This window comes from Pseudophryne corroboree, chromosome 7 (assembly GCF_028390025.1).
Source record: "Pseudophryne corroboree isolate aPseCor3 chromosome 7, aPseCor3.hap2, whole genome shotgun sequence".
NCBI classification, from domain to species: Eukaryota; Metazoa; Chordata; class Amphibia; order Anura; family Myobatrachidae; genus Pseudophryne; species Pseudophryne corroboree.
In genome coordinates this window covers 114,264,368-114,288,835 of record NC_086450.1, presented here as the reverse complement: position 1 = coordinate 114,288,835, position 24,468 = coordinate 114,264,368, and the positions used below count along the sequence as shown (strand labels likewise).

At 46.2% G+C, this 24,468-nt stretch overlaps 1 protein-coding gene across 1 annotated transcript in view; it reads right to left on the bottom strand.

Moving 5' to 3' along the window:
- The window catches only part of LRP2 (LDL receptor related protein 2), a 449,269-nt gene that overhangs the window by 291,456 nt on the left and 133,345 nt on the right, over nucleotides 1-24,468 (bottom strand). Inside the window, exons 16-18 of the mRNA XM_063932587.1 lie at nucleotides 18,046-18,248; nucleotides 16,930-17,070; nucleotides 7,257-7,460 (exon numbers count right to left, since the gene is read on the bottom strand). Of these exons, the coding sequence (XP_063788657.1) occupies nucleotides 7,257-7,460; nucleotides 16,930-17,070; nucleotides 18,046-18,248 (548 nt within the window). The remainder of the gene's footprint in view (nucleotides 1-7,256; nucleotides 7,461-16,929; nucleotides 17,071-18,045; nucleotides 18,249-24,468) is intronic.

Genomic DNA, 24,468 nt, shown 5'->3' with positions numbered 1-24,468 from the left:
CTGTTGAAATCAGAGCACTACATTTTGGCCACCGTGCTCGATCCTAGATTTAAAGCCTACCTTGGATCTCTCTTTCCGGCAGACACAAGTCTGCTGGGGTTGAAAGACCTGCTGGTGAGAAAATTGTCAAGTCAAGCGGAACGCGACCTGTCAACATCTCCTCCTTCACATTCTCCCGCAACTGGGGGTGCGAGGAAAAGGCTCAGAATTCCGAGCCCACCCGCTGGCGGTGATGCAGGGCAGTCTGGAGCGACTGCTGTTGCTGACATCTGGTCCGGACTGAAGGACCTGACAACGATTACGGACATGTCGTCTACTGTCACTGCATATGATTCTCTCACCATTGAAAGAATGGTGGAGGATCATATGAGTGACCGCATCCAAGTAGGCACGTCACACAGTCCATACTTATACTGGCAGGAAAAAGAGGCAATTTGGAGGCCATTGCACAAACTGGCTTTATTCTACCTAAGTTGCCCTCCCACAAGTGTGTACTCCGAAAGAGTGTTTAGTGCCGCCGCTCACCTTGTCAGCAATCGGCGTACGAGGTTACATCCAGAAAATGTGGAGAAGATGATGTTCATTAAAATGAATTATAATCAATTCCTCCGCGGAGACATTGACCAGCAGCAATTGCCTCCACAAAGTACACAGGGAGCTGAGATGGTGGATTCCAGTGGGGACGAATTGATAATCTGTGGGGAGGGGGATGTACACGGTGATATATCGGAGGGTGATGATGAGGTGGACATCTTGCCTCTGTAGAGCCAGTTTGTGCAAGGAGAGATTAATTGCTTCTTTTTTGGGGGGGGTCCAAACCAACCCGTCATATCAGTCACAGTCGTGTGGCAGACCCTGTCACTGAAATGATGGGTTGGTTAAAGTGTGCATGTCCTGTTTTGTTTATACAACATAAGGGTGGGTGGGAGGGCCCAAGGACAATTCCATCTTGCACCTCTTTTTTCTTTTATTTTTCTTTGCGTCATGTGCTGTTTGGGGAGGGTTTTTTGGAAGGGACATCCTGCGTGACACTGCAGTGCCACTCCTAAATGGGCCCGGTGTTTGTGTCGGCCACTAGGGTCGCTAATCTTACTCACACAGTCAGCTACCTCATTGCGCCTCTTTTTTTCTTTGCGTCATGTGCTGATTGGGGAGGGTTTTTTGGAAGGGACATCCTGCGTGACACTGCAGTGCCACTCCTAAATGGGCCCGGTGTTTGTGTCGGCCACTAGGGTCGCTAATCTTACTCACACAGTCAGCTACCTCATTGCGCCTCTTTTTTTCTTTGCGTCATGTGCTGATTGGGGAGGGTTTTTTGGAAGGGACATCCTGCGTGACACTGCAGTGCCACTCCTAAATGGGCCCGGTGTTTGTGTCGGCCACTAGGGTCGCTAATCTTACTCACACAGTCAGCTACCTCATTGCGCCTCTTTTTTTCTTTGCGTCATGTGCTGATTGGGGAGGGTTTTTTGGAAGGGACATCCTGCGTGACACTGCAGTGCCACTCCTAAATGGGCCCGGTGTTTGTGTCGGCCACTAGGGTCGCTAATCTTACTCACACAGTCAGCTACCTCATTGCGCCTCTTTTTTTCTTTGCGTCATGTGCTGTTTGGGGAGGGTTATTTGGAAGGGACATCCTGCGTGACACTGCAGTGCCACTCCTAAATGGGCCCGGTGTTTGTGTCGGCCACTAGGGTCGCTAATCTTACTCACACAGTCAGCTACCTCATTGCGCCTCTTTTTTTCTTTGCGTCATGTGCTGATTGGGGAGGGTTTTTTGGAAGGGACATCCTGCGTGACACTGCAGTGCCACTCCTAAATGGGCCCGGTGTTTGTGTCGGCCACTAGGGTCGCTAATCTTACTCACACAGTCAGCTACCTCATTGCGCCTCTTTTTTTCTTTGCGTCATGTGCTGATTGGGGAGGGTTTTTTGGAAGGGACATCCTGCGTGACACTGCAGTGCCACTCCTAAATGGGCCCGGTGTTTGTGTCGGCCACTAGGGTCGCTAATCTTACTCACACAGTCAGCTACCTCATTGCGCCTCTTTTTTTCTTTGCGTCATGTGCTGATTGGGGAGGGTTTTTTGGAAGGGACATCCTGCGTGACACTGCAGTGCCACTCCTAAATGGGCCCGGTGTTTGTGTCGGCCACTAGGGTCGCTAATCTTACTCACACAGTCAGCTACCTCATTGCGCCTCTTTTTTTCTTTGCGTCATGTGCTGATTGGGGAGGGTTTTTTGGAAGGGACATCCTGCGTGACACTGCAGTGCCACTCCTAAATGGGCCCGGTGTTTGTGTCGGCCACTAGGGTCGCTTATCTTACTCACACAGTCAGCTACCTCATTGCGCCTCTTTTTTTCTTTGCGTCATGTGCTGATTGGGGAGGGTTTTTTGGAAGGGACATCCTGCGTGACACTGCAGTGCCACTCCTAGATGGGCCAGGTGTTTGTGTCGGCCACTAGTGTCGCTTAGCTTAGTCATCCAGCGACCTTGGTGCAAATTTTAGGACTAAAAATAATATTGTGAGGTGTGAGGTATTCAGAATAGACTGAAAATGAGTGGAAATTATGGTTTTTGAGGTTAATAATAATATGGGATCAAAATGACCCCCAAATTCTATGATTTAAGCTGTTTTTTAGTGTTTTTTTAAAAAAACACCCGAATCCAAAACACACCCGAATCCGACAAAAAAAATTCGGTGAGGTTTTGCCAAAACGCGGTCGAACCCAAAACACGGCCGCGGAACCGAACCCAAAACCAAAACACAAAACCCGAAAAATTTCAGGCGCTCATCTCTAGTCTCCACTTCATATTTGCCACATTACAGTGCCCCCAGTTCATTTTATACCACATTACAATGATCAGGTCCAGGGGCATACCTAGATATATTGCAGGCCCAAAGGCAAGTCTGTAAGGGCCTCTGCTGTATGTACCATCTACATTTTTTTTAATTATATGACACATATACCTTTGACAGGTAAGGTGGGCCCCTCTCAGTTCTGGGCCCCATAGCAGCTGCACTCCATGCACCTATGGTAGCTACGACCTTGTGTCTTTCCTATCCATGTGTTCTTTGGGGCCGATTCAGACGTGATTGCTGCTGTGCGTTCAGTGGGCGATCAGGTCTGAACTGCGCATGCGTTTGCACCGCAATGCGCAGGCGCAACGGTCCGCAGTGACGGGGAGCGCTGGGCAGCGACGGGATGGTGCAAAAAATCCCATTGCACCGGCGAACGCAAGGAGATTGACAGGAAGAGGGCATTTGTGGGTGGCAACTGACCGTTTTTGAGGAATGTCCGGAAAAACACAGGAGGGACCAGGCGTTTGGAGGGAGGGTTTCTGAGGTCTGCTCCGGCCCCGATCATCACACTGGAAGAGTAAATCCTGGGCTGCGCAGAGACTGCACGAAATTAGTTTGTGCAGTCTCTCCAACACATCCGAACGCACACTTACACAGCAAATTTCCCCTCCCCCTGTAGGCGGCGACTACTTGATCGCAGGGATGCTAAAAAACGCACCCTAACGATAAGGTCTGGATTACCCCCTTTATTTCTCCTTGTAAACAGCGAAATAACCTGATTTTCCATATCTGTCAGAATATATATAGGAGACATACAGTATCAATCAGTCTGCTTATCCCTATCCATTTGCCCCGTCATTTCCATCTGCTTCAACTTTGTGTAGGTGACAGGAACAGCTGAATACACATTTTCAGTATGTCTATCATGTCATCTGTCCTATCTCTCTGATGAAAGCAGAGCGTCTTTAACTTCATTCACTCTGTACCTATCACATAATCACCAATTATTATATATTTATTATTGCAAATATATATATGAATGCCTCATCTCAATGTCATATAAAGACTAACTGCACCATGCACTGACATGTTACTGGTTATAACAAATGTGATCACAATTTTGGCCTAAAAGCTAATGCCAAGTTCTTGCTAAACATGTTTTGCTTTCTCATCTATTTCTAATCGGAGACACTGGTATGGAATAAGTCTACCAAGCTGGAATACTTTGCCTCCTCTCAGTCCTGCATACTGTGCTATGCAAAGTACCCTAACAAACTGGCACCGGCCAGCACTGGGAAGCCTCCCGCAGACATTCCACACTCCTCAAAGTCAGATTTATCTTAAATGCCTTGTATGACATTGATGAGTTTATCAGCTTAAAAGGATCATTTGACCAATGACTACTAATTCTTAAGTATATACATAATAGGGAGACAGCAGCTGTGAATTTTTATTGGATCATTTACCTATGTTAAGATGTAAAAATTCAGTTTACAGATATAAGAAAAATAGAGTATTGTAGGATCTTGTCCGGCTACTGTAAGATTCACAAACACTGTAAATGCTTTTTTTAGTTTTGCATAATATATAGATTTTTTTATGCACGTGTTAAAAATGCTTTTACAATATCTACGAATCATACGCCTGCCCAATGCATACCATTTTTAAACCAGAAAACCTACTGCATTAAGGGCTTCATTCAGAGTTAGGGGTCTATTTATTAAGCCTTGGATGGAGATAAAGTACCAGCCAATCAGTTCCTAACTACCATGTTACAGGCTGGGTTTGAAAAATTACAGTTAGGAGCTGACTGGCTGGTGCCTTATTTCCGTTCACTTTATCTCCATCCAAGGCTTAGTAAATAGACCCCTTAGTCTGAAGTGTTATTTGTGATATTTTTGTCTCAAGTTTAAATTTTTCACATTGTCTATGATCAGCTTTTGCAATCTGCTTTCTTTTTGAGTCTCAAATGTAAGTAGAGACTGTGTATAACTCGAGGCCATGGCTGGAATGGATGTGTAGTCACAAGTGTGCAATCACAGTCAAAGTACAGTAAGGGTGTGATGTGGGCGTGTATTCACAAGTGTGCAATCACAGTCAAAGTACAGTAAGGGTGTGATGTGGGCGTGTAGTCACATGTGTACAATCACAGTCAAAGTACAGTAAGGGTGTGATGTGGGCGTGTAGTCACATGTGTACAATCACAGTCAAAGTACAGTAAGGGTGTGATGTGGGCGTGTATTCACATGTGTACAATCACAGTCAAAGTACAGTAAGGGTGTGATGTGGGCGTGTAGTCACATGTGTACAATCACAGTCAAAGTACAGTAAGGGTGTGATGTGGGCGTGTATTCACATGTGTACAATCACAGTCAAAGTACAGTAAGGGTGTGATGTGGGCATGTATTCACATGTGTACAATCACAGTCAAAGTACAGTAAGGGTGTGATATGGGCGTGTATTCACATGTGTACAATCACAGTCAAAGTACAGTAAGGGTGTGATGTGGGCGTGTATTCACATGTGTACAATCACAGTCAAAGTACAGTAAGGGTGTGATGTGGGCGTGTATTCACATGTGTACAATCACAGTCAAAGTACAGTAAGGGTGTGATGTGGGCGTGTATTCACATGTGTACAATCACAGTCAAAGTACAGTAAGGGTGTGATGTGGGCGTGTATTCACATGTGTACAATCACAGTCAAAGTACAGTAAGGGTGTGATGTGGGCGTGTAGTCACAAGTGTGCAATCACAGTCAAAGTACAGTAAGGGTGTGATGTGGGTGTGTATTCACATGTGTACAATCACAGTCAAAGTACAGTAAGGGTGTGATGTGGGCATGTATTCACATGTGTACAATCACAGTCAAAGTACAGTAAGGGTGTGATGTGGGCATGTATTCACATGTGTACAATCACAGTCAAAGTACAGTAAGGGTGTGATGTGGGCGTGTAGTCACAAGTGTGCAATCACAGTCAAAGTACAGTAAGGGTGTGATGTGGGCGTGTATTCACATGTGTACAATCACAGTCAAAGTACAGTAAGGGTGTGATGTGGGCATGTATTCACATGTGTACAATCACAGTCAAAGTACAGTAAGGGTGTGATGTGGGCGTGTATTCACATGTGTACAATCACAGTCAAAGTACAGTAAGGGTGTGATGTGGGCGTGTATTCACAAGTGTGCAATCACAAAGTACAGTAAGGGTGTGATGTGGGTGTGTATGCACATGTGTACAATCACAGTCAAAGTACAGTAAGGGTGTGATGTGGGCGTGTATTCACATGTGTACAATCACAGTCAAAGTACAGTAAGGGTGTGATGTGGGCGTGTACTCACAAGTGAGCAATCACAGTCAAAGTACAGTAAGGTCGTGATGTGGGCATGTATTCACATGTGTACAATCACAGTCAAAGTACAGTACGTGTACACATGGTGAGATTTATCTGTCCAATCTGTCTGGTGAGAACAAAAATCTGGCAATGGATGAGACCAAATGACAATCAACCATTTTCTCCCAAACACTGGAAAATTGATTAAAACTATTGATTTAACACATTTTTCCAAACAAACTGATTTAAACTATTTGTTTGAACAACCATTGTCTATTTTCCAGTGGTTGGGAGCAAATGGTCTATTGTCATTTGCTCTCATCCATTACCAGATTTTTGTTCTCACCAGACAGATTGGACAGATAAATCTCACCATGTGTACACACGGGTGTGATGTGGGCATGTATTCACATGTGTACAATCACAGTCAAAGTACAGTAAGGGTGTGGTGTGGGCATGTACTCACAAGTGTACAATCACAGTCAAAGTACAGTAAGGGTGTGGTGTGGGCATGTATTCACAAGTGTGCAATCACAAAGTACAGTAAGGGTGTGATGTGGGCGTGTATTCACAAGTGTGCAATCACAGTCAAAGTACAGTAAGGGAGTGGTGTGGGCCTGTAATCACGACGTGTGCAATAACAGTCAAAGTACAGTAAGGGTGTGATGTGGGCATGTAGTCACAAAGTGTGCAATCACAAATTTTTCACATATTGCAAATGCACACCGACACCATGCCTCCAGTCCTAATCTAATCACATCTCACTCAGGGACAGGAGGGGAGGGAGTTGCAGTCAAGGGGAGGGAGACGCAGTTTGAGATTTGCACTTGTAATTGTCCCTGAATTGGCCACAAAAATGCAATTGTATTTGTGACTATATTTTATTATTCCAGACATGTCTGGCTATGAATAAGACAAGATGGGTGAGATCTAGGCGTTAGATACCCCCCATTAGTGGAAAACCTTTTTTTTTATGTACTGTTTTATGTCATTATCTGAAGATCACCAGAGAACAAACTTACTTCATAGAGGGGAAAGTTGGTGAAAAAAATGTTTTTACATAGCACCAACATACTCCACAATGTAGTACAAAGCAGTTGTCTCAAGATCTACATTTACCTGACCCATCTAGCTTTTGCTTGTAGATCATGTCTTTTGCAGTGTCTGAATAGAATATACTGTTATCTTGAGCATCAAAATCTATTCCTACAAAATAGGAGGGGACTCCTGTGATGGGAATGATTACATCCTCCTGTGTGGAGAGGTTAAATGGAATTCCACGCACTGCCAGTTGGGATGAAAAGAGCAGGAACTTCTGTACACCTGCAGATAAATTACAGAATTCAATGTCTTAAACAATATTACACTATATTATATTATATTATATTATATTATATACTTTATCGCTTTCCTCTGACGGTATATATACAGGGCTGTTGGTGCTCAGCACACACATTACTATCCAATGGCTAAATCCACTTGTTCTCTGCTCAGGTGTTAAGGAATCAACACATATGGGTGACAATCATCACAACAATGTCCTCTGTTCTCTCAGATTAACAAATTCATGTGTGTGATGCAATCACTTGTTTATTGATTTACAATCTGATTAAACAGCAGATTAATGGGGTTATTCAGAGTTGTTAACAAACCAGAAAAGTTAGCAATTGGGCAAAACCATGTTGCACTACAGGTGGGGCAGATGTAACATGTGCAGAGAGAGTTACATTTGGGAGGGTTATTTCGTTTCTGTGCAGGGTAAATACTGGCTGCTTTATTTTTACACTGCAATTTAGATTTCAGTTTGAACACACCCCACCCAAATCTAACTCTCGCTGCACGGGTTACATCTGTCCCACCTGCAGTGTAACATGGTTTTGCCCAGTTGCTAACGTTTTTGGGTGGACATTCCGAGTTGTTCGCTCGTTGCCAATTTTCGCTATGCTGCGGTTTGTTGCTAAATGGGCATACGCATGGCACGCAGCGTGCATGCGCTAAGTTATTTTACACAAAACTTAGTAGATTTGCTGTGGATCCTGCGGCGCTTTTCAGTCGCACTGCTGATCGGTGAGTGATTGACAGGAAAGGGACGCTTCTGGGTGGTAACTGAGCGTTTTCCGGGAGTGTTCTAAAAAACGCAGGCGTGTCAGGGAAAAACGCGGGAGTGTCTGGAGAAACGGGGGAGTGGTTGGCCGAACGCAGGGCGTGTTTGTGACGTCAAACCAGGAACTAAACGGACCGAGCTGATCGCAATCTAGGAGTAGGTCTGGAGCTACTCAGAAACTGCAAGAAAAAATTTAGTAGCAATTCTGCTAATCTTTCGTTCGCTATTCTGCTATGCTAAGATACATTCCCAGAGGGCAGCGGCCTAGCGTTTGCAATGCAGCTAGCGAGCGAACAACTTGGAATGAGGGCCTTGGTTTGCTAACAACTCTGAATAACAACCTAAAAACTGTAATACTGCACTGTGTGCACCTCAAATTCATTTGCTTATTTGAAAACATAGGATTTTAATTACCTACCGGTAAATCCTTTTCTCGTAGTCCGTAGGGGATACTGGGAATCCATTTAGTACCATGGGGTATAGATGGGTCCACTAGGAGCCTTGGGCACTATAGAAGTTTGATTAGGTGTGCTGGCTCCTCCCTCTATGTCCCTCCTACCAGACTCAGTCTAGGAAACTGTGCCCGAGGAGACAGACATACTTTGAGAGAAGGATATAGTAAAGGAAAGTGGTGAGAATTCGAACCTGCACAACCATAACAAGAGGAAAGACATGCTAACCAAAACTTGTAAACAGGAACAACAGCTGAACCCAACAACATAATTTAATCAAGTAACAGTGCAGGAAGAGCGAAGCACCGGGCGGGCGCCCAGTATCCCCTACGGACTACGAGAAAAGGATTTACCGGTAGGTAATTAAAATCCTTTTTTCTCTCACATCCTAGGGGATACTGGGAATCCATTTAGTATCATGGGGAAGTACCAAAGCTCCCAAACCGGGTGGGAGAGTGCTGAGGTTCCTGCAGAACTGACAGACCAAACTGAAGGTCCTCAGAGGCCAAGGTATCGAACTTGTAAAACTTTGCAAACATGTTCAAACCCGACCAAGTAGCTCCTCGGCAGAGCTGTAATGCCAAGACACCCTGGGCAGCCACCCAAGAGGAACCCACCGACCTAGTTGAGTGGGCTTGTACAGATTTCTGAATCGGCAAGCCTGCTGTGGAATAAGCATGCTGGATAGTGAGCCTGATCCAGCGTGCAATTGACTGATTTGAAGCAGGATGTTACGATCCTGATGCTCAGGACAGGGGAGATCTTATGTAGTGAGTCCTGAGCACCAAGACGGAATGCTGGGATTGGGAAATGGGAAGGAAATAGCCCCTAGCACCCTACCTCCGTTGTCTTACCCGTGTTATCAATTCACGCCTGAACGACTATGGTTTCTTGGGCCCATGGCAGCCGCGTATGAAGGGCGGATTAGGTCTGCCCAACTCCGATGCCCCCTCAGGTCTTAAAGAGAGACAAGGCGTGAACTGAGACAGGGTAATAACAAGGGGACCTCTAACTGAAACAACCACGCTAGGGGCTATAAACTACCTAAAAACTAAACGTATGTGCGGCACGCCGCCAAAGGAAAAAGAACTACAAAGAAACCACTGTCCACTCCCCTACACGGCACCGCCGAGTTCCGGGGAGGACAGTGAAAGCGGAAACCTCCGCAAATGCACCAATTCACAGTAAAGTAAACACTAAGCGGCATAGGCCGCAACACGCGGCAGAAGCCGCTACTCACGAAACCGGGCGAGAACCCCAGATGACAAACAGGTTCGCAAGGACTAGAAGGATTCCCAGGACCGGCTTCGGACCTCCAAAGTACCAAAGGGCAGGGAGCAAGATCCACCAAACACGGCTGACAGGAACAGAGTTCTACAAGGCAGGAACAGCATACAAGAAGCTATCACCGGCGGGGCTGCAGTGTGCTGGCTCACATAAAAGGCCCTGCTGGCCAATAACAGGAGGGCCAGCAGGACCAGCCCCCAGACCCTAATTACTAGTTGCCGTGCAGCTGCCCTGCTGCACGAGCAACCTAATTAACTATTCTTAGCAACGGGGAACGCGGTCCACCTGTGGCGTCCCCGTTGCTATGCACCCGGCGGCCCTGCACGCACGGCGTCCTGCGTTGCCAGGGACCCGGCGGCTATCGTGCGCACGGCGTCCTGGCGTTGCTAGGCGCCGTGCGGGGGACAGGGAAGGAGAGAGGCACGGCGGCCGTGACCGCTGCTCAGTCAGGGCACGGCCGAAGACCGCCGCGCCTAACACAGGACACCCAATCTTGTTAGCATCATATAAAACGAACAGCGAGTCTGATTTCCTGTGACGAGCAATTCGCTTTACATATACCTTCAAAGCCCTTACAACGTCCAAGGACTTTGAAGTAGCAGAGGCGTCCCTAACAAACAGAACCACAATAGGTTGGTTGATGTGAAACACGGGCACCACCTTAGGAAGAAATTGCCGACGAGTCCTGAGTTCAGCTCTGTCCTCATGGAAAATCAAGCAGGGCTCTTGTAAGACAACGCCCCCAGTTCCGACACATGTCTTGCTGAAGCCAAGGCCAATAGTGTGACGGTCTTCCACATAAGGTACTTTACGTCTACCTCCTGTAATGGTTCAAACCAGTCCGATTGGAGCAACTGCAGCACCAAATTGAGATCCCATGGTGCCGTGGGAGGCACAAAGGGAGGTTGTATGTGCAGAACACCTTTTAAGAAGGTCTGGACCTCAGGGAGAGAAGCCAAGTGTTTCTGAAAGAAAATAGACAAGGCCGATATCTGGACTTTTATGGAGCCTAGATGTAGGCCCACATCCACTCCCAGCTGCAGAAAAAGCAGGGAACGTCCCAGATGAAATTCCACCGCAGAATATTGTCTGCTCTCACACCAAGAGACATATTTCTTCCAGATAGTAATGTTTAGACGTTACCCCCTTCCTGGCTTGGATCATAGTCGGGATGACCTTGTCAGGAATCCCTCTCCTGGCTAGAATCAGCCATTCAACTTCCATGCCGTTAAACGTAGCCATGGTAAGTATTGATAAACAAATGGGCCCTGTTGCAGAAGATCCTCGCGAAGCAGCAGAGGCCACGGATCTTCGATCAGCATCTCAAGAAGATCTGCATACTAGGCCCTTTGTGGCCAGTCCGGAGCAAAGAGGATTGCTTGAACCTTTTCCCTTTTTATTCTTTTTAGAATTCTTGGTACCAGAGGAAGTGGAGAAAACACGTACACCAGCTGGTAGACCCACGGAGTTGCCAGGGCATCTACCGCCACAGCCTGTGGGTTTCTTGGCTTGGAACAATACCATTGAGCTTTTTGTTGAGTCGAGAGGCCATCATGTCGATTTGTGGATACCCCCACCGACGTGTTAACCACGGGTGGAGGCCCCATTCCTCCGGGTGCAGGTTGTGTCTGCTGAGGAAGTCTGCTTCCCAGTTGTCTACTCCCGCAATGAAGACCGCCGACAATGCCACAGCATGTTTTTCCGCCCAAAGGAGAATTCTTGACACCTATGCCATTGCGGCTCTCTTTTCGTTCCGCCCTGTCGGTTTATGTACGTCACCGCCGTCACATTGTCCGACTGGACCTGAATGGCCTGATTCTGAAGAAGAAATGAGGCCTGTAAAAGAGCGTTGTAGATAGCCCTGAGTTCCAGGATGTTTATTGGAAGGACGACTTCCTGACTTGACCATATTACCTGAAACTGAACCCCCTGGGTGACTGCGCTCAAACCTCTGAGGCTTGCGTCTGTGTTAGCAGAATCCAATTCTGAATCCCAAACCTCCAACCCTTGACTAGGTGAGAAGTCTGTAGCCACCACAGGAGGGAGATCCTGGCTTTTGGGGACAGACAAATCTTCTGGTGCATGTAAAGATGTGATCCGGACCATTTGTCCAACAGATCCAGCTGGAAGGGCCTCGCATGAAACCTTCCGTAGTGAATCGCCTCATAAGAGGCCACCATTTCCCCCAGAAGGCGTATGCAGAAATGCACTAATATCCGGGTTGGCTTCAGGACTGCCCGTACCATTGACTGGATTATCATTGCCTTTTCCAAGGGAATGAATACTTTCTGAGATTTTGGTAGGTTCAGAATCCACCCATGATCCAGGAGTAGTCTGGTCGAGAGACCAATGTTCTCCAACAATGCTCCCTGGACGGTGCCTTTATAAGAAGATCGGAATATGAAGGTAAGCATCCTTGATATCCAGAGACACTAGGAATTTCCCCTCCTCCAGACCTGAGATCACCGCTCTCAGAGACTCCATCTTGAAATTGAACACTCGTAAGTATGGGTTCAACGACTTGAGGTTCAGAATCGGTCTTACCGAACCGTACGGTTTCGGTACTACAAACAAGCTGGGATAGTAACCCTTGTTTTGTAGATGAGGTGGAACTGGAAAAATGACTTGTGTCTGTAACAGTTTTTGAATGGCATCCTGTAAGGTTAATCTTGCCTCTTGTGAAACTGGTAAGCTTGATTTGAAGAATCTGTGAGATGGGAGCTCCTGGAACTCCAGTGTGTAGCCCTGGGATATAAGGTCTATAACCCAGGGATCCTGGCACAATCTTCTCCAGACTTGACTGAAGGATTTTAGCAGGGCTCCCACCTGCCTGTCTTCCAGGCATCGCGGTCCACCGTCATGCTGAAGGTTTTGAGGAAGCAGAGCCTGAGCTCTGTTCCTGTGAACCGGCATTAGCTGGTTTTCGTGGTTTACCTCAAGCACCTCTGGTGGCGGTAGAAGAACCTCTGGTCTTGCCCCTAAACTTGGCAGTCTGAAAGGAGTGTAAATTGGATCCTGAATAGGCCTTCCTAGCTGGGGGAGCCGCAGAAGGTAGGTATGTGGATTTACCCGCAGTAGCTTTGGAGATCCATTTTTGTCTAGTTCATCTCCAAATAAGGCCTCACATGTGAAAGGTAGGCCTTGCACGCCTTTCCTGGAGTCCGCAGTCAACTGGCATAGCCATAAGCCCCTGCGTGCCGACACTGCCATAGCTGTAGTGCGTGCATTAAGCAATCCTATTTCCTTTATGGCTTCCACCATAAAGTTCGCAGAGTCCAGTATATATTGCAGGAGCAAAATAATCTCCTCTTGAGGTAAGGTGTCTAACCCCTCAATTAGATTACCCGACCATTTAGCAATGGCTTGCGTAATCTGCCCACATGCTATAGTGGGTCTCTGAGCCACCCCAGCAGCTGTATACAAAGATTTGAGCGTAGTCTCAATTTTGCGATCAGCCGCGTATTTTAGGGAGGCTGCACCCGGGACAGGCAATACAATTTTTCTTGAGAGCCTGGACACTGATGCATTAACTATCGGTGGATTTTCCCATTTTTTCCTATCCTCAGGAGGAAAGGAAAAGATGATAACAACCTTTTAGGGATTTGAAATTTCTTATCTGGATTAACCCACGGTTCTTCAAACAGGGTATTGAGTTCCTTTGACACAGGAAAGGTAGCTGAGGATTTTTTCTTTATATTAAAGTAAGATTCCTCACTCTTCTCTGTCACCTTATCAGGGATATTGAGGGCTTCCCTGATAGCATCTATGAGAGCCTCTATTCCCTGCGACAGTGTACCCTCCCCCACCTCTGAGTCCACCTCAGCCTCCTCCATTTCTGACTCCTCATTATCAGAGTCAGAGTGCAGGATATGGGCCAAAGAATGTTTTTGCGGACAAATGGCAGGGGCTGAGATGCTGGTTTGGGTACTGAGTCCTTTTTCATAAACTTAGCAATATACTGTCTGAAGTATTGCGTCTCTTTCTCATTCTGAGATAATTTTGTAGAAATGGTGGAAATCATTCCCCTGATGGAGTCCAACCATACTGGTTCTGCCCCACTGGCCTGGGAAGGGATACTACACTGAGTACACACCAGTGAACCCCCTGGAGAAGAGGAACACTGTGCCTTACATGAAACACACTCATTGCCTGACATACTGTAGCAGTGACAGCACACACACACAGGAAAAGGTTAAATACACAATTAACCCACAAAGAGCCCTTCCAGGGAGACACAGAGAGAGTATGGAACCAGCACACGGCGCCCTTATCGCTAATGCCAAGCTCAGCCGCGTCGCAGACTAAGTACCTAGATTAGGGACATAGTACACTAATAAATCGCTCCCCCCCCCCCCCCCCCCCCCGCTATGACCCCCTGGTACCTCTGAGGTAATCTGGTGTCTCTCCGGAGGAGCTGCGCGTCCCTGTCAGTCAGCGTCTGTGTCAGCTGCAGTAGGGAAAATGGTGCTTGTGAGCTGCTGGATCTGCTCATAGTGAAGCCCCGCCCCTTCAATAGCGCGCGATCTTCCCACTATTCTTTATACTGGCTGTGTGTGTCTATGTGCATAAAATAGAGCAAACCTCCTTTTATTGCTGTCGTGCCAGTCTGGGTACTGTGTGCGCTGTTGTGTACACAGTCAGGAGACTCAGTCCACCCCGTTTAGAAGCCGTGCATCTCCGTACCCTCATGCCGCCATAATGGCCAGTGACCCGCTAACCGGGACGCTGGCTCAGTACTCACCACTCTTCATTCTTCTGGCTCTGTTAGGGGTGGCGGCGTGCTGCGGGAATGTATGCTCACCATGGTGGGGCTTACGAATAGTTCCCTCAGGAGCTAGTGTCCGGTCAGCGGGGAACGGGACCATTAACCCTGAGAGAGGTTGGGCCGTTTTCCCCCCTAAGTCCCACGAAGCAGGCAGGCTGATGCCATCCAGTCCTGCCTGAAAATAACAAACTTAGACAATAAATGCAGAAAACTCTTCAGGAGCTTCCAGAGATGTGACCGGCTCCTCCGGGCACATTTTCTAAACTGAGTTTGGTAGGAGGGACATAGAAGGAGGAGCCAGCCCACCTAATCAAACTTCTATAGTGGATACAAAAAAATGGTCAGAAATACACCTGTTTGAAAATGCGCTTCCCAAGCAGCAGGGGAATGGAAATCCAAAAAAGGGGTGTTACCCTCACCCCAATCAAGTTATCCAAGTACCAAAGAAGATTTGGATCTCCTATCCACTGCGCTCCCCCGATATAAAAATATGCAAAGAAAAGGGAATGAACCTCTACTTATCTTAGGAGGTCGGTATTTTTTTCACTCGTCCCACCTTCTTCTCATTAGATTTTATTACGAGTATTATTTGGATGATATTATTCCAATGGTCCAACAATAACCCATGTAAGAGAAAATAAAACACAATCTAGTGTAATACTGTTATGCAAATCCCTTCACTGGATATAACATAGATCCATACATTCGAATCTATAATAAGTGTGATCCACAAATATATATAAAATACAATTTTTTTAATACTAAAAAGTTCCAATCATAAAATGTGCTTCAGTCACATGAATACATGACACATATCCATTTTTACATCCAATAATTTGTGAGGGTGGCTTCCTACCAGATTTGGGAATTTTGAAGCGCTTATAAAAAAGCTGTGCAGATGTTTCAGCAATCCCAGGAAAAATCAGCTTCAATGGTCAGCACCCCGTCCTCTCCTCATCTGGTATGTTCGTCACAATTCCTCACCGTCAGCCGTCAACCAACGCGTTTCGATCAAATTCGCTGATCTTTATCAAGGCATGCCTTGATAAAGATCAGCGAATTTGATCGAAACGCGTTGGTTGATGGCTGACGGTGCCTTGATAAAGATCAGCGAATTTGATCGAAACGCGTTGGTTGACGGCTGACGGTGAGGAATTGTGACGGACATACCAGATGAGGAGAGGACGGGGTGCTGACCATTGAAGCTGATTTTTCCTGGGATTGCTGAAACATCTGCACAGCTTTTTTATAAGCGCTTCAAAATTCCCAAATCTGGTAGGAAGCCACCCTCACAAATTATTGGATGTAAAAATGGATATGTGTCATGTATTCATGTGACTGAAGCACATTTTATGATTGGAACTTTTTAGTATTGAAAAAATTGTATTTTATATATATTTGTGGATCACACTTATTATAGATTCGAATGTATGGATCTATGTTATATCCAGTGAAGGGATTTGCATGACAGTATTACACTAGATTGTGTTTTATTTTCTCTTACATGGGTTATTGTTGGACCATTGGAATAATATCATCCAAATAATACTCGTAATAAAATCTAATGAGAAGAAGGTGGGACGTGTGAAAAAAATACCGACCTCCTAAGATAAGTAGAGGTTCATTCCCTTTTCTTTGCATATTTTTATATCGGGGGAGCGCAGTGGATAGGAGATCCAAATCTTCTTTGGTACTTGGAAAACTTGTATAGTGCCCATGACTCCTAGTGGATCCGTCTATACCCCATGGTACTAAATGGATTCCCAGTATTCCCTAGGACGTAAGAGAAACCTGAAAAAATAGCCACACCTTGATACTTTTATAACATTTATATCCCTGTAGTAGAATACAAAATAATTTAGAAATTCCCACTCCTGTAAAATTTAGGCATCTGAATGGTGTATGCCAATGTATCAAGATTGCTACATATAAAAAGCACTGAAAAGGGTACAAAAATCTGTGGTGTAAGAATGGCTGAATAGAAGACAATGGGCAATCACTGAGTAATACACCGCCAAACCCCCAAGCAATACTCGGCATATTTTTTATTTATGAATAATATAGCATGTGTTAGCTTTATATATGCAGACATCATATACGAAATAGTATTGCATGAATTCTGTACCTTTGTAAGGTAACCCTAGAGATTACAGATACATAAAAAATATCTAAACGTATTCTCACCAATGCAGCGGCGTCCATGTTGATCTAAATCAAACCCCAGCCTGCAACGGCATCTATATCCAAGCCCGTCATTGTCTGTTCTGTGACTGAGAACACATATCTGCTCACACCCGCCATTATTGTTTCCACAAGGGTTCGGCACTAGAAAAATACAATTACACAATTGACACCTGCTGCTGTTGACATTACAAAGTGGATGGAGACATTTTGTGTGCAAGAGCAAAATTCATGAGACTGCAGCCTATTCATTTCTAAGTAATAACACCACTGAGGCACAAGTAACAAAATGGCTGCTGCCGCCACAAACACGGTACAGTATGCCAAACGTCCACTTTGATAACCCTACAAACTATCAATGTTTGTACTGTATATTAGGAGTGCTCTGAAGAGCGCACATCAGACACAACTAGAGAAACAGTAATAATTAACACTCCACCTAGGTTAGTTATGTTTACACTAGAAATGAGACGACTAAGAGGAGATATGATTAATATTTACAAATATATAAAGGGGCATATGCGGAGCTATCAGGTGATTTGTTTATTAAGAGACCTCTACATAAAACGCGCGGACACCCACTAAGGCTTGAGGAAATTTCACACTCAGCACAGGAAAGGATTCTTCACTGTAAGGGCAATACGAATATGGAATTCACTGCCAGAGAAGGCTATAATGGCTGACTCTGTCAATGCGTTTAAAAATGGGTTAGATAAATTTTCGAACAGAAAAAGATATCCGAGGATATCTTTAACCTGAATAGAATAGGGAATATAATATATATTCAGGTTGAACTCGATGGACTACTGGTCTTTTTTCAACCTCACCAACTACGTAACAATGTTACTATGTTAAGCAGCTGTATTGAGAATCTGATATTCATTCTAACCCTGCATAATAAACATCACATCAAAATTCAGCTGTTAACACTATGGTTAGCAGGGACAGTGTTCCTGGTAAAGTGCTCTATTGTTATGATCCATCAACCAAGTCCCAATGGATCAGTCGCCACTACACATTTTAAATAAAAAGATCATTATGCATTATTCTTATTGAGATTATGCTTTCAAATGGATGAATATTCAATTTGAATTAAAATGAAAAGAAATATAATCTCACCATACGGCTGCCTGGCAGAGTGATACACAGTGATTCCATATGGCCTCTGTGACACACTAAAGACCGGATAGGTTGCGTTGTCTTTAAATTTATTGGCCTTCAGCACGCCGAGTTTGGTCCAGTCAGTAAAATACACAAAATGCTCAAAAATACTGATTCCAAATGGGTGTGGAATAATAGCCCCTCCATGTACTATTGTTTTCCTGTAACAAGATCCAGTTAGATAATGTTCTTTATGTTATTATTAACAACCTGCACCTCCTAAAAAAGTTCTTCATTTATACATGTGTTTTGCTTTCCTTGTTTCAGTAATACGTCTCATCATAGAAAACATCTTCTATATAAATGCGTAGCTTGTGGATGGGACCTCTTTATAAGGTAGACACTTTGGGCCGGATTATGGGTTGCGCATAATGTGGAACGAAATGCTAATATGACTCTGGGGTATATGCAATTAGCGGCGAATCGCGGCAAATTATCGTCCGTTTTTCAATTCGACACAATTCCACAGTGTAATTTCGGCAAGTGGGTGCCGAAATTGACCATATGCAATAAAAAACGGATTCGACAGTCCCGCTGCCGAAAAACGGCCGATTTGACGGATTTGTTCCGTTTTTTTAAAAACGGGTAAAAAAGGGAAAAAACTCGGAAAAAAATGGCGTGGGGTCCCCCCTCCAAAGCATAACCAGCCTCGGGCTCTTCGAGCTGGTCCTGGTTCTAAAAATCCGGGGGGGAAATGGACAGGGGATCCCCCGTATTTTTAAAACCAGCACCGGGCTCTGCGCCTGGTGCTGGTGCAAAAAATACGGGGGACAAAAAGAGTAGGGGTCCCCCGTATTTTTTACACCAGCATCGGGCTCCACTAGCTGGACAGATAATGCCACAGCCGGGGGTCACTTTTATACAGCGCCCTGCGGCCGTGGCATTAAATATCCAACTAGTCACCCCTGGCCGGGGTACCCTGGGGGAGTGGGGCCCCTTCAATCAAGGGGTCCCCCCCCCCAGCCACCCAAGGGCCAGAGGTGAAGCCCGAGGCTGTCCCCCCCTATCCAAGGGCTGCGGATGGGAGGCTGATAGCCTTGAGAAAATGTAAAGAATATTGTTTTTTCCTGTAGTACTACAAGTCCCAGCAAGCCTCCCCCGCAAGCTGGTACTTGGAGAACCACAAATACCAGCATGCGGGAGAAAAACGGGCCCGCTGGTACCTGTAGTTCTACTGGAAAAAAATACCCAAATAAAAACAGGAGACACACACCTTGAGAGTAAAACTTTATTGCACACCTGCCGACACACACATACTTACCTATGTTGACCCGCCGACTGCCACGTCTCCTGATCCGACGATCCGGGGTACCTGTGAATAAAATTATACTCACCTCAATCCAGTGTCCAGATATAAATCCACGTACTTGGCAAAAAAACAAACCGCATTTACCCGGACCACGCACTGAAAGGGGTCCCATGTTTACACATGGGACCCCTTTCCCCGAATGCCGGGACACCACGTGACTGCTGTCACCGAGGTCCCTTCAGCCAATCAGGAAGCGCAACTTCGTTGCACTCACCTGATTGGCTGTATGCGCGTGTGACCTCAGACAGCGCATCGCAAAGCCTCTCCATTACTTTCAAAGGTGGGAACTTTGCGGGTAGCGGTGGGGTTACCCGCGGTCAGCCGCTGACCGCGGGTGACCTCACCGCTGACGCAAAGTTCCCACCATTGAGTATAATGGAGAGGCTTTGCGAGGCGCTGTCTGACAGCTCAGACGTGCAGCCAATCAGCAGAGTGCCAGGACGTTGCACTCGCTGATTGGCAGAAGGGACCTCGGTGACAGCAGTCACGTGGGGTCCCGGCATTCGGGGAAAGGAGTCCCATGTGAAAATATGGGACCCCTTTCAGTGCGTGGTCCGGGTAAATGCGGTTTGTTTTTTTGCCAAGTACGTGGATTTATATCTGGACACTGGATTGAGGTGAGTATAATTTGATTCACAGGTACCCCGGATCGTCGGATCAGGAGACGTGGCAGTCGGCGGGTCAACATAGGTAAGTATGTGTGTGTCGGCAGGTGTGTAATACAGTTTTACTCTCAAGGTGTGTGTCTCCTGTTTTTATTTGGGTATTTTTTTTTCAGTAGTACTACAGGTACCAGCGGGCCCGTTTTTCTCCCGCATGCTGGTACTTGTGGTTCTCCAAGTACCAGCTTGCGGGGGAGGCTTGCTGGGACTTGTAGTACTACAGGAAAAAACAATATTCTTTACATTTTCTCAAAGCTATCAGCCTCCCATCCGCAGCCCTTGGATGGGGGGGACACCCTGGCCCTAGGGTGGCTGGGGTGGGGACCCCTTGATTGAAGGGGTCCCCACTCCCCCAGGGTACCCCGGCCAGGGGTGACTAGTTGGATATTTAATGCCACGGCCGCAGGGCACTGTATAAAAGTGACCCCCGGCTGTGCCATTATCTGTCCAGCTAGTGGAGCCCGATGCTGGTGTAAAAAATACGGGGGACCCCTACTCTTTTTATCCCCCGTATTTTTTGCACCAGCACCAGGCGCAGAGCCCGGTGCTGGTTTTAAAAATACGGGGGATCCCCTGTCCATTTTCCCCCCGGATTTTTAGAACCAGGACCGGCTCGAAGAGCCCGAGGCTGGTTATGCTTTGGAGGGGGGACCCCACGCCATTTTTTTTCGGGATTTTACCATTCCATCTAAAAAAATATACATATATTTTAAAAAATATATAAATAATACTTGTGCCTCCCAAAAAGACAAACCAAGTACCTAATCCCTTCTAATATAAATAGATATGCTATTACCAATAAAAAAAACACAAAAAAAAACATGTTTTACATTTTTTTAATTAGTTTCACCCACCAAAGTGTGGCGGATTGAAAATGACAAATTTACTGTCTAAAAGCACTGTTGTCGAATTTCCAAACTTCAATTGAATATACTTTTGTCGAATTGCAGCATTTGTACCATTGCAGAAAAGTCGAATTTGACAAAAGTCGAATTTCAAAAAGTCGAATTTGGAAAGTCCGTTTTTTTGCCGGAAAGTACTGTATTGCATTGTCGATTTTTTTTTTTTTGCCGAAAAAGTCCCGTTTTTCGACAATTTCGGGAATTCGACCGCAATTGCATATACCCCTATATGTCCGTATTCTGATTCTACGTGATAGTACCACCCCATTCCTCCCTCCCGGAGAGCAGTTGTGATCAATATCATCAGCACTTACATCAACCACATGCCAGGTGCAAGAGATGTGACTGAATTTGACATCCACAGTACATACAGTATGTACGAATCAGAAAAGTGAGTAACTGTGTGATTACGACATACCTCCCTGGAGTCTCTGGGTTATTTTACATGTGTATACCCAGTAATCAGGGGCGTCGGAATAGGGGGGGCAAGGGGGCAGCTCGCTCCCCCCAAACATGAGGGAGGCGCCATCCACCCGGATCAATCCCCTGCCTTCGCGGCTGCGCAGAGCGCCGGCCTGATGAGGGCGCACTGCACTCAGTGACAGCCACCGTCACTCGCGCAGAGCCAGTGGTGGGCCGTGGGTCACCCTCCGGTCAGCGTCGCCGGCGGCTCTGCTCTTGCACATCTGAGCTGAGCCGCTAGCTGTAGCGCCGGAGCAGGTGCAGGTAGAGCTGCTGGTGGGACAGTGTGGGTACAGACTGCACTCTGTTGGGCTGGCTTGGGTGAAGGGACCTATGAACGGCACTCGGCAGCAGTTAGAGTCTCCTCCCCCTCCTAGCTGTAAGCAGCAATAACGCCCCTCTCCTCCTCATGGCACCCGGGAACAGACTCTCTCCATGGCAGTTTAAGGAGCCCACAGGAGTGGTGATTGGGGAGGGGGGGGGCAACATAATGTCTATTAGTAACAGAGAATACCTCCTGCTCCATGTTACCAGCTACTGTGCCCCTGCCCTGTTGGAGAAAGCCCCTGTCCGTGTACTGATCCCCCCCCCCCCCCATACAAATGTCCCCCCTCTGGATCACATGGCACCAGTTTGCGTCACTATGCATAGTATTACTGAATGTTTTTGGATGTGAGAGGCCATTGCCACACCTCTCAACCGGGCCACGCTCCTCTGGGCCTGTCCCTTCCTTTAATGTCTCTGGTCACTCCTCACAGCTCCGCCTCCAGTAGCCAGTGACAGAAGAGGAGACAGTAAGGGACACAGGACCAAGAAGGACACAGGCAGTAGAAGGAGAGAGTCCAAGACCACCGACCTGCCCTGGGGTAAGTGTCCATGGGTGCGGTGACAGTGCCTAGAAATATTGTGTGCAGGGTAAAATGCGGGTGGACTTCCAAACCTCTGGCCATGCATGATAGCCAACCCTTGCAATACCCTTATTATTGTAGTGTATGCATGGGGTGGAGACACTGCAGTGGCACCTGTGCTCACGCCATCTGACAGTGCCACTGTATATAGAACTTTAAGGTTCCCTTCCCATTTTCAGCGTCTCTTCTGTGGTGTAACGTGTATAAGCAGCTCTACTGTGGTGTAAAGTGTATAAGAGGCTCTACTGTGGTGTAACGTGTATAAGCGGCTCTACTGTCGTGTAATGTGTATAAGCGGCTCCACTGTGGTGAAACGTGTATAAGGGGTTGGGAATAGTGAACACCTGCTGAATGTTTCACAGTAGACCACCAGGGAAAAGAGAGTTATTGGACAATCTAAATTAACTGTGCTGTTTTTAAAAGCAATTTAATAGGAATGAATAACAATACACAAATAACTTTTTATATATATATATATATATACCTATATATACCTATATATATAGGTATGCGGCTGCACTCAGGAGACAGGTAACAGGTGAAACAAGCGGTGCTTTATCAAGCACCGCTTGTTTCACCTGTTACCCGTCTACTGAGTGGCGCCGCATACCTTCTTCTACATACACACGGACCGCAACGTCTGGTGGGAGGGCACCGGAGCACTTACAAAGCAAGCTGTTCATTTGTGAGTGCCGGACGAATCACGTGTATATATATATATATATATATATAAAATCAGCATCAATGTGAATAAGTATTTAATGAATGACTGTAGGGGGGTGGGTTTGGGTGGAAGGTAGGAGGTGTTTGGGCTGTACCTGGCATAATGTGTTTAAGCAGCTCTACCTGGCATTACATATATAAGGTGCTCTAATGTAGTGTAACGTGTATAAGGGGTTCTGCTGTGGTGTAATGTGTATAAGCGGCTCTTCTGTGTGGTGTGACATGTATAAGGGGCTCTACTGTGTGATGTACTGTGTATAAGGGTACTACTGTGTGTTGTAATGTGACTAACGGACGCTACTGTGTGCTGTAATGTAACAGATGCTACTGTGCGGTGTAATGTGACTAACAGACGCTACAGTGCGGTGTAATGTGAGTAACGGATGCTGCTGTGTGGTGTAGTATGTTTAAAGGACGCTACTGTGCTGTGTAATGTATGTAACAGACGCTACTGTGCATTGTAAGGTGACTAACAGACGCTGCTGTGCAGTGTAATGTGACTAATGGACGGTACTGTGCAGCGTAATGTGACTAACGGACGCTACTGTGCAGTGTAATGTGACTAATGGACGGTACTGTGCAATGTAATGTGACTAACGGACGCTACTGTGCGGTGAAATGTGACTAACGTACGCTACTGTGCTGTGTAATGTATGTAACGGACGCTACTGTGCACTGTAATGTGACTAATGGACGCTACTGTGCAGTGTAATGTGACTTATGGACGCTACTGTGCAGTGTAATGTGACTTACGGACGCTACTGTGCGGTGAAATGTGACTAACAGACACTACTGTGTGCTGTAATGTGAGTAACAGACGCTATTGTGCGGTGTAATGTGAGTAACGGATGCTGCTGTGTGGTGTAGTGTGTTTAAAGGACGCTACTGTGCTGTGTAATGTATGTAACGGACGCTACTCTGCATTGCAATGTGACTAACAGACGCTACTGTGCAGTGTAATGTGACTAATGGACGCTACTGTGCAATGTAATGTGACTAACGGACGCTACTGTGCTGTGTAATGTATGTAACGGACACTACTGTGCACTGTAATGTGACTAACGGATGCTACTGTGCTGTGAAATGTGACTAACATACGCTACTGTGCTGTGTAATGTATGTAACGGACGCTACTGTGCACTGTAATGTGACTAACGGACGCTACTGTGCTGTGTAATGTGACTAACGGACGCTACTGTGCGGTGAAATGTGACTAACGGACGCTACTGTGCACTGTAATGTGACTAACGGACGCTACTGTGCACTGTAATGTGACTAACGGACGCTACTGTGCACTGTAATGTGACTAACGGATGCTACTGTGCGGTGAAATGTGACTAACTGACGCTACTGTGCAGTGTAATGTGACTAATGGACGCTACTGTGCAGTGTAATGTATGTAACGGACGTCACTG